The following is an 11,515-nucleotide window of genomic DNA, read 5'->3' as shown; positions in this document are numbered from 1 at the left end:
AAAGTTACAGCTTGGCATAGCAAACTGTAAGTTTAAAAAGCCACTGTAACAGTTTAATAAACCACCGCAGGGCATTTTACACCTCATCCATAGCGAAACAATTAAAGGTGGTCTCATTTGTACAACAAAAATCTGACATCTTAATACCGTCAAACCTGGCTGGCTGTTAACAGCTGTTCGCGTGAGACCACTTTTTTAAATCCGCCTTGGCCGGCTGTTAACAGCTGTTCGTGCGAGATCACCTTTTTAAATCCGCCTTGATGCACTTCCGATAAAAAAAAACAATACTCAGCTGCTTGCTGTACACTACCTGGGTTAATATGTCTTGCTTAAAAAAAAAATCGGCGTTGTAGCCAATGCCTATTCAGCACAGTACTCTGAAGTCTTAAAGAGTTTAATATAACTATAATAAAAAAATAAGTTAGTGAAAATGCAATTGTCATTTAAGATTATTTTGCTCGATCTAATCGCTCTGCCCCGCTGGACTTAGTTAACTGTCTATGCTGGGATGCAATGAAACCTCTGTCAATGCTCGTCTTATTGCACAAAAAAGGAAAGACGACATAAACAAGTTTGCTGTGTCTATATATACCTATATACTTATGCTGCGCTGCGTACAATACGAGTGTGGCTGTTGCATTAAAAATTATAATATTATAGAAAAAATATAACAATTATATTTTTTCGATATCATTCTTGGAAATACGGAATAACGACGGCAACTACACAACCAAACATGAATCAATGTTCGAATACATCGGGTACAACACATACCACCATAACGGTCTTGGAAGACAGCGGCAGTTCCATTGGTAGCGCGTCCATTTCGGGCCTTAGCAATGGCATACATAATTTAGACTTGGAGCAAAGCAATGAGCGTGACCATGACACAACAAGCAATACCACGGCATCGCAAAACTCCCAATGCTACACCGAAAGAATGCGTCAAATAAATTTGCCATTGGAAGCGGAAACGACTACACATCGCATATATTGCTATCGCAAAAGAATATTCATTGAATTTGAACACTTAACGAATACTGCTAGTGAAGAAATATGTATAGAAATAAGTCGGCGGATGGGTATACTCCCAAACACAAGATTACTATTTGGCTTAAAGGTTTACGAAGATAGTAATCAAGAGGAATGGTGTTTACCCGGACAACCATTGCGTCCTGGGGTTAAATATTGCTTTCGTATGCGTTTCAAAATGCCTCCTCTAGATGGCCAGCTACAATCCATGGATCCTAATGCATATGAATATTTATACAACCAAATGCGCCATGATATGGTGCATGATTGCATTCCATCCATTCGATATCCTTTAAAAAAAGACAATGTAATGGGCCTAGGAGCGGTTGATATGTACATCGACTCATTGGAACATAGGGAACCTGTGGATCGCATTGAATCCAATTATAAACGCTATTTACCCCGCCCCTTGGTTAAGGCCCATAAAATATTTATAAAACGTAAAATATGCAACTCATTTCGTTTGCTACGTGAGAAAAAAATCGAATTGGCGCGAGTCAAATGGAATTATGTACTCCAGCTCAACAATCTTGCTCCAGACTACTTATTGGAGACTTTTAAGGGCGTCGTGGATTTTATACCTGGTGACATATCGACTTCCGTTCCTGTTGACGGAGGTGGTAGTCTTGCCAATCCAACGACGGCCAATGTTTTTATAAAACTGGATTTGTACGATACCCCTGAGCCCGGCTTAAAAGTCGCCAGAAGAACGAGTAAGGACAAACTGGAGGTGAGTAGATAAATTGTGATGTCAAATTTTTACTTTTGCCTATGAGCATTTGTATGTTTCACATTGGTAACTGTTCGACTACATTCACTGGTTTGAAGTATTCATTACGGAGATAAAATACATCTGCTAGATAGTCTGCTATCAACGGAAAAATGCAAATTCGTGGATGCCAAAACAATTATCTGAATCAGATATAGCTGTATTTGCAACTAAATCAAAATGCATGTAATCTTCTTGTATCAGTTATTATTTAGTTAACAATATGCGATAATACAACCAGCAGCCTCGAACTTTTTATCCAAATTTTGTTATCATTTGTGAACAGAAGAAGTTTTTTCCGTGATTTTGGTCTCTATCGGGTAAGAATTTTAAGAGAACCAAAACTATTAACTATTCGATATTTTGTCAATTTCGGGAAATAACAAAACTGGGTAAAAAATGCGATTTCTATGGGCTCAAAATCTCAAATGGGCAGATTGGTTTATATGGAAGCTATATTTAAATATAGTCCGATATTGCCCATATTCGATTCGTTCCAAATTAGGGCCGGTACTATTTGGTATTTCATTCAAACCCCATGTTTTTCGCGATTACTATTTACAAACACTACACAAATATCAATGATAAAATAACACTTTTATTAAAGTGATACCATAAGTAATGAGTCAATACCCTACTGAATAAAATCATCGACATTTTGGCTCTAAAATCTATTATGTGAAAAAAGTAATCGGCGAAAAATATGGCGAAAGCGAACATACAACCAGCCTTTACAGCGAAATCGGATAATCAATGGGGCTGTTTTGAGATTAAGACTCAAAATCGGCAGATTGGTCTTTGTGGCAGATTGTTCTTATTGGCGTCTTCAAATAACCAATGGCTACTTTGTTCCCTCGGTGAGAAGTTTCACATGGCATAGTACCTCACAAATGTTGCCAGCATTAGGAGGGGAAAACCACCGTTGAAATTTTTTTCTGATGGTCTCGCCAGGATTCGAAACCAGGTGTTCAGCGTCATCGGCGGACATGCTAACCTCAGCGCTACGTTGGCCTCCGTACCTATACTCCCGGATAACAGAGGTAATCACGGATAATCGAGTTAATCGAAAGAAGACAAAAATATATTTTCTATCCCGGATAATGGAGGTTCCCGAATAATCGATTCCCGGATAATAGAGGTTCGACTGTTATTCCGTTTCATGCCAACCCAATTTGAACGGCCAGTTATGAATATATCAAAATATAATCAATAGAAACCGTCCCGTTTGGTTATTGTCGCTTACACCATTTTCGCGGTAAGGGCTCGATATACATATGTCGTGTGTCGTATGGGGAGGCTAAAACCTTTTGAGAAGCACAAAAATTAGCTAATTAGCATTTTTTTTAATTTCTGGGCATTCAAACAATTCTGAGGGGTGCCTAGCCCACCCACAGTGACCTTTCTACGCTTATAATGTTATGTACCATTTCTTTGTCCACCACTTTAATCGACACTAATTTATATCTGGTCTTGTTTTTTTAACTTTTAGTGGGCCTTAGTGAGTAAACTTGAGAACATTTATGCAGTGTACACACGTGGGGTTAGCCCCAATACACTGAGCTGCCGCTTGGAAATCACCGGTATGCCAAATGGTTACCGCATACAATTTGAAAGTAAAATTCAACTGGAGGCATTTATTTCTTATCTCTCTGGCTATATGAGGTGAAGTCTTTACTATGCTAAATTTAATTTTTCCCAACTTAAATGTTTTTTTTTTTTATCATATTTTAGATTAACCACTAAATGGATGGTAAATCTTTGCCTACAATACTCTACACCCTCATTGGAGGAATTAATAGCGCTACACTGTCATGGTCCAATCGGGTATGCCTAACTTTTTTGTATATAATTTCATTGCAATTATTATGTTATTACTATTCTCCTTTTCCATATAGTGGCGCCTTCTCCTTTGCAAAAATACGTGAACAAGGTAACAAATGCGGCAGTTATATTATTCGTCAATGTGAAAAGGAATACGATACATATTACATTGATATCAACACAAAATCGTAAGTAATTATCTAGCAGGTGATGAACGCTAAGGTTGCTTTCTTTATAAATGTTTATGTTTGGCGTCAATATTTATTTGTTCGTTAATATAAGTGTTTACCTAATGATTTTTTTATTTACATCAATGTTAATGCATAATCTGTAGTTGAGATTTCATATAAAAGAGATAACATGGCTGCAAGGCCTGAACGCATATTTATCTACTTAAAATCAATATTTTATATGTCGTGAGCAGCAATTGGTTTCGTTTGATTTGTTCAAAAAGGGTTATTGACAGTAGGAAAACAAAAGTTTTATGGTAGAATTTAACAACTCATTAATATGGGCCCCGGGCGCGTCCACAGGTTGCGAATAGTGGAATGGTCCATACGGAGTAGGTGCAACGACAGTCGTGGACAATCAGCGGTATCTTGCACAAATACTGAGTGCCTATGATGTGCGATATGACAAGGAGAGTTATTGGCGCCTTTAAATAACCAATGGCCACTTTGTTCCCGCGGTGATCGGTCGTATAGACCGGAACTAGCTTACTCACCTATAGGAGCTTGACGAGGATCGGCACCTCCACATTAAAATCTGGCTACAACAACAATAATATAGGACCCTTGCACTGCACAGTGGTCTCTTTTGTATGGGAAGGTGCGACAAAAATATTTCTAATAAAGCTATAAATATGAAATTTGCATTATTGGCTTCTAGTGGGTAACAAACTCTATTACAAAAAATCATGAACATTGTTCCGTGTTTAGGTATAGCCCCCATAGCTGTACCGCCCGATTTCACCTATTTTGTAGGGTTCGACGGTATTTTTTAACAAATGTTGCTTTATTTTGGCATTTTGGGTTCTCAGAGAGCAAAAAATATGCAAGCGAAAAATTATCAAGATAGGTCCATGTTTTGACTTAGCCCGCACTCTGGGATAAAGCAAGATTTTACCTATTTTTTACGTTTTAACCGTATTTGTCAACAACTGTTGCTGTAATTTGGCATTTTGCTTTTTGGAGAGTAAAAAACGTGCAAAGTAAAAATGATCAAGATAGGTCCGTGTTTGATATATGTTGTTGTTGTTGTTGTTGTAACAGTGTGTGGTAAACTGAGGCGGCAGCCCTTGCCGATGAAGGAATTCATCGGGTCAATCCGGTACATACAACCGGCTGCCATGGGATTGGATATATGTTGTTGTAGCAGTATGTTATACACTAACTAAATTTCAGCAAAACCGGATAATAAATAAGCAAATTTTGAGTTTAAGAACTTCAATCGGGATATAGGTCTGTTTGGGGGCTATACCCAAAAAAAGTCCGATCCGAACCAAAGTCGGTGCAGGCTTTGAAGGGATTGAAAAATGCGCTTGTTATGGGCCGAAGACCCAAAATTGGGAATTCGGTATATATGACTGCTATATCCAAATATGGATCCTCTAAGAACATACTCAGCAAGAATATGCAGGTAAAACAGGGAGTTCCCCAAGACGGGGTGATATCTCCGGCTCCGTTTGACATCTACCTATCCTATACTCCAACCACTCCAGACGGCATAGAGATCGTATCATATGCGAACGATTGTACGATCACCCATCGATGACATCTGCGATAGGTTGAACGACTACCTCAACAAACTTACCTGCAAAAGATCTGAAAATCTCTTCAACCAAATCATCAGCCACATTTTTCACTACAAATATGCGTGATGTGAATAATGAGCTGAATGTTATGGTCAATGGCGAAATGATTCCGACTATCAAGTGTCCCGAAATACTTTGCATCACATTTCACACCTCTTACCCATTCTCCCCACATGTCACAGCAATTTGCAATAAAGTCAAAAGTGTATACAAGGTCCTCAAGTCACTTGCCGGCAGCACTAGGGGTGCTGGCAAAGAAACCTTGTGTGGTCTCGTCAGCTTTGTGACACGCAGTGGAAAAATATTCAGATCTGTCAGAATGACGCTCTTCGAACTGCGACGGGCTGCCCACTCAGTTATAATGTGGACCACCTCCATCAGTAGTCAAAGATCCTACCCGTGCGAAGACATCATCTTGTGGATAGTTATCCACCGCCCAGAAGCCTTTAGGTAGATCTACATGATCTAGAGCGTGAGGTTCAGCGCTACAAGAGAAAAACTCTAGATCAAGTGGCATATCAACCGGGTCTAGACAACATTCATGCAGATGCGGTGAATAGCTACCAGGATGACGACGTGCAGGATGTATGCCCCGATTGCGACTAGGGACCACACGTCATCTGTTAAACTGCCCAACCAGACCCACTGGTCTCAGACCCAGATCTCTCTGGACGCACCCCACCTTAGTCGGAGAGTTGCCTGATATGGATACTCAACAGAATCAAGCAGATGAAATATAGAACACAACACACTGCTACAACAACAACACCCGGCACGGGATGGTTGTAAGCACCACAAAGGCTGCAACTCTGAGCTCCGATCTGTGTGGTGTTCATTGTTATCACGAGAAGCTTATCACGAGCAACCGGGCGCGTTCGCAGGTTGCGGATAGTGGAATGCAAATCAGCGATATCTAGCGGTAAGTCTCACTGAGAGGCCCGGCGGCACCGGTTTTTCAAAAGTACTGAGTGCCTATGATGCTCGATACGACAATACTGACCTCCTTCTTACTTCCTTTCAGTAATAGCCTTTTAGGATTTTCGCCCTCCTACCGACTGTTTCGCTGTTTCACAGTGTTACATACGTCGCCCACGCCCTTAACTCGGACTGCGTCTACCCGAAAGGCATTGGGTTAACCAAGTTCATTGACGGCAGTCCTCTGGCCTTCACCGCCAAATCGTATGCCCTTTCATTTTCCCTTACTCCGTTGTGGCCCGGCACCCAAACGATGCGGATTTTGTCAACTTCAGATTAGGCGTTAATCTCTTTCTTACACTACAAGACTGTTCGTGACCTTACTTCCTGGTTGTTATTGCCCTTATGGCCATTTTACTGTCCGTAAAGATGATCACACTCGACGTTCTCGCCACCACCAGCCTAAAACAGATCTCAGTCCTTGGGTTCTCAATGTAGACCCCCAGGCCCACTCTGAACGCTAGCTTTGATCCATTCGTGCAACATGATCTTCGTGATGGCAACACCAGGATTCCGTCAGTCCAAGAATGTGTTGCTGGCAGAAACCTCTTCCCTTCCTTCCATGTTTCTTTTCGTCGCCTCGATTATACCGCGATGGTATGAGCTGCTCCCTTTCTCCCAACACCCTGAGTTTCATAGTCGCAATAGCTGCCTCACACTTAATCTGTATGTCTATAGGTCGGATATCTAGAATAGTCTCCAGTGCCCTAGTGGGCGTGGTCTTTATCGCTCCGCCTATGCCAAGATAAGATGTCCTCTGAACCTGTTGTATGGTCCGTATGTAAAAATAGCACGGCCAGCACCGAATCCGATAAGCTTCCGGAATAAGTTAAAAACCAACTGGACAAAATTCGGAAGGCTACTCAGAAGAAGAATTGGGTAAGATAATTTAGATTTTCCAAGCATAGAAGAAGGTTTTGCGTAGGTTTTTGGTGTCGCATAACTTGCTTTGCCGGGCTTGGGTATAAATACCACCCTTGCCTCCTCTCAGACTTTCGGAGTGTATGCAAGTCCTAGGCACGCTGTGAAAATTTTGGTCAGATGAGGCGCCAGATAGTCGGCCTCCTTCTGTAGAAACGCCGAAAAAGCATCAACATGTTCTCCTTTGTCTCAGCTCTCACTCCCATGTAGTCTACAAAATTTGTAAGAAGGCAACGTGGCTGACTTGACAAAAGCATGGGTAAACACACACACACACGTAGGTTTTTAATATGAGCCAGACACAACAACGATTTGTGTGATCAGTTCATCTTTTAAAAATGACAGCGAGACGGTTTCATATCACTCATAGTGCAGTGAGTTGTTTGCCATGTTGTTGTTGTGGCTACGTTTTCATGTGGAGGTGGCGATCTTTATCAAGGTCCTGAAGGTGAGCAAGCTCGTTCTGCTCCAAAGGACCTAACTCGCATTGTCATATCGATCGTCATAGGCACTGGCCTGACCTCTCACTGAAACTCTCCGCCCGCTCCGCTCGCTGAATGTCCGCGACTGTCGTTGCAACTACTCCGTATGGAGCATTCCACTATCCGCAACCTTTGGACGCGCCCGGTAGCTCGCAGCTAAGCTTCCCGTGACAGCAATGAACACCACACAGATCGAACCTCAATGTTAAATTTACACTAATTTACGATTTTTTGCTAAATTGTGCGACTTTTTCAAAAATATTGCGACCTTTTGTACAATAGGTAACAACTCCAGAGTGTTGTCAAATCGAAAAACCTTGGAAATAATAAAAATTAGTGAATAACATCAATGTTGAGGTGTTTGCAATAGATATGCAAAAATTTGGTGCCCCAGTGGGTCCAGAGGCGTGAAATTTGGTCACCTCGAATGGCAAATTTCGAAGTGTCCGCCCAACAGCCATTTGTGGGCCGATCGGCTTGATTTCTTTTAAGATAGAGCTCCTAAAACACCTACAATTAACTTGATAAAGTCTGGATTATCCCTAATGGTTTACGAGTTATTGGCCTTACAAGAAATTTTCTTTTGGAAAATTATAGTCGAATTGAAATTGTCGAATTAGTTTTTTTTTGAATTTGTGGAATTACTTGTAAATCGATTACATATTTAAATACACAGTTAGAAAGGTTACAAAATTCTACGAATTTTTAAAGCAAAATTGGTACAGATTGCCTCTTTCTACCAAAAATTTTCCGCTTCATTACCTATGCATTTTGCAAAGTTGCATTTTTCTCCAAAAAGTAAGGTTATTTCCTTCATAGCTTTTTTATTCTTCCTGTAGGTATTATTTTTTTATATATTGGGTTGCCCAAAAAGTAATTGCGGATTTTTTAAAAGAAAGTAAATGCATTTTTAATAAAGCTTAGGATGACCTTTAATCAAATATACTTTTTTTACACATTTTTTTCTAAAGCAAGCCAAAAGTAACAGCTGATAACTGACAGAAGAAAGAATGCAATTACAGAGTCATAAGCTGTGAAAAAATTTGTCAACGCCGACTATATGAAAAATCCGCAATTACTTTTTGGGCAACCCAATAGCTTAAGGATGACTAAATGTAAATGCGATGAATGCTATGCCAATCCAATTTACATGAATTTGGAGTGCACGCATTAGCTTTGCCTCATAGAGCAGCGTATGTGTTGAAAGAATTTTTACCAAATTGGGTTGACAGATAGATTAAAAGTAGTACTTCCGAGCAATATGATATGTCTTTATTTTATTATTGGTTTTGTTAAAAAAAACACAAAACAAAAACATGCGTCTGTTTGTTTTTTGGGAAATTGATTTTTTAATGCGACCTTTTTGCATAAAATAGACTTTTTGTGCGACTATTTCACAAATTCTCCATGGTAACGCTGTATATATTTAGCTATTAAATCTCTATATATGTATATATTTAAAAACTTGATTTTAAAAATTTTGGGAAATTTGCGACATTATTTAATTTCCTCTTTAATCTGTTGTTCCTATTTATTGTACAGAATATGTGAAGGATTACAGCCAGAAAAATTCAAAACGGAGACATTTAAAATTACAAAAGAGGTTAACATGGCATTTAAAAATCAAATAGTGGTGAAGACTATTATGTGGAAATTACATTTAAATGGAACTATAGAAGTTTTTGATAAACTAAACAAGCTGGCAAATTTTTTACAAACAGAATCAGAGCGTAAAACCCGTCTATCTCCATCAGATAATGACAAGTCGCCGCTTTTGTTAATATGTTTGCCAAAAAATGTGCAATCAAAAAAGACTGAAAAGGAATTAAGCGAAGCTGAACTCCAACGTAAACGTGTGCAAATACTTGATCTAGCCAAGGACCTGCAATGGTATCACAGTAAGTACAGAAAATATTTCGCATATTTATGTTATGTGACTATTTTATATCAACCTTCTAATACATTTTCTCAGATTCTTCTCGCAATTGTGACAATAGTAAAATGACAGAAATAAAAGCCGATTGGATACAAGATGGAGGATTTAAAGATGTTACGGTTACACTTAAAGTACTTAAATTTGAAGAAGACTTCAAGGTGGGAAATTTATCACTATGAGTCATTTTTTTTTGTATTGCTTCATTGAAATTGGCTTGTGTTCATTTTAGGAATTTAGAAGCTTGGCTTCTACTTGGAGTCGTATCCAATCCCCTCATATCATAAAACTATTTGGTCTGACTTTGGAGCCCCCATTTACCATGGTCATGGAATATTGTAAGTTTGGACCACTCAGCGAATTTTTAAGACACAATAAGACAAAAGTGTCATTGCGTCAATTAATAGATGTCGTTCATGGCTTGGTTAGAGGCATAGTATATCTGGTGTGTATATATATATACGAGTATATAAACTAATCGAAAACAAAAATTATTTTCAACATTCTTATTATAATATTTAATTTTGTTTTAGCGAAATCATCACATCATACATGGCTATATACGGTGTGCAAATTTATATGTTACAAAATTTGACACTAAAACACAAATTCTGGAAGCAAAAATCTCAGATTCAGGATTTCCGCGGGCCTACCGAAGAGATGAGTAAGTTAAAATTGTTCAAATTTAAGCGCTTTGTGGCATCAACAAATTGGTATGATTTGCACATTGCAAATGATATCCAAAAAACATAAACTCACGTTCAATTGTGGCATACCGTGAGTGAACATTGGCTTATTGCTAACAATGAAAAGAGCAGATGGAAAGCAGCATCCCAACTGCATTGGTTGCAATCCGAAAGTGAGCTATTCAAAAAATGCTTGCATAAAAGTAAAATATATGGAAAATTTCCAATACATAACAAATAAATAGTTGAGAATATACCACATTAAGGGAATTTTCATGAGTAAAGCGTGTGCTGTTTATGAACATTAATATGAAAAACGGGGTTACTTTAAAGGACACACTATTTTGCGATAAATGTTAAAAGATTTCATATCATATTAGCGTTGGATGGTGCCTCTATTAATTTGATGTTGAATGTTGCATCGTATCACATCGCATCGCATTCACATATTTTTTAAACGCCCATTTGACGCCATAAAATGTTTCATCGCAAAAATCCCTTATTTCCCAATTTAAAGCAATGCATTCACATATTTTTTAAACGTCCATTTGACGCCATAAAATAGTAAATTGCAAAATGCAAATTTTGCCCATGAACAATCCATTAAGGAACAGGGGCAAACTTCTCACATATCAATGAGTGCAGTCCGATTCAAGTTTTAAGCTCAATGATAAGGGGCCTCCTTTTTATAGCCGAGTCCGAACGGCGTGCCGCAGTGCGACACCTCTTTGGAGAGAAGTTTTACATGGCATAGTACCTCACAAATGTTGCCAGCATTAGGAGGGGAAAACCACCGCTGAAATTTTTTTTCTGATGATCTCGCCAGGATTCGAACCCAGGCGTTCAGCGTCATAGGCGGACATGCTAACCTTTGCGCTACGGTGGCCTCCCCATAAAATAGTAGCTGGGTGTACATATCTTTGCGGATTTTCTGTTATTTTGTTCAACCTATGGCATGGTGGCAGTTTTGTCACGATAATCGTGACGAACTTTTTTTGTAACTACAAATCAAAAATGTGGCATTTGCAGGCCTGTATTACGTATCGCAACTACCCAGTTGTTTTGGGAAATTAGGTTGTGTAG

General features: G+C 39.1%; 1 protein-coding gene across 1 annotated transcript in view; it reads left to right on the top strand.

The window, feature by feature from the left end:
* The first annotated feature begins 379 nt into the window (after nt 1–379).
* The window catches only part of LOC106090670 (tyrosine-protein kinase hopscotch), a 29,403-nt gene continuing 18,267 nt past the window's right edge, over nt 380–11,515 (top strand). The window contains exons 1-8 of the mRNA XM_013256948.2: nt 380–1,762; nt 3,291–3,463; nt 3,533–3,625; nt 3,697–3,810; nt 9,356–9,711; nt 9,786–9,907; nt 9,979–10,191; nt 10,280–10,410. Of these exons, the coding sequence (XP_013112402.1) occupies nt 737–1,762; nt 3,291–3,463; nt 3,533–3,625; nt 3,697–3,810; nt 9,356–9,711; nt 9,786–9,907; nt 9,979–10,191; nt 10,280–10,410 (2,228 nt within the window). The 5' untranslated portion in view covers nt 380–736. The remainder of the gene's footprint in view (nt 1,763–3,290; nt 3,464–3,532; nt 3,626–3,696; nt 3,811–9,355; nt 9,712–9,785; nt 9,908–9,978; nt 10,192–10,279; nt 10,411–11,515) is intronic.

The sequence above is a fragment of the Stomoxys calcitrans genome, chromosome 4 (genome assembly GCF_963082655.1).
Source record: "Stomoxys calcitrans chromosome 4, idStoCalc2.1, whole genome shotgun sequence".
In the NCBI taxonomy this organism is placed as follows: domain Eukaryota; kingdom Metazoa; phylum Arthropoda; class Insecta; order Diptera; family Muscidae; genus Stomoxys; species Stomoxys calcitrans.
This window is presented reverse-complemented; position numbering and strand designations above follow the sequence as displayed.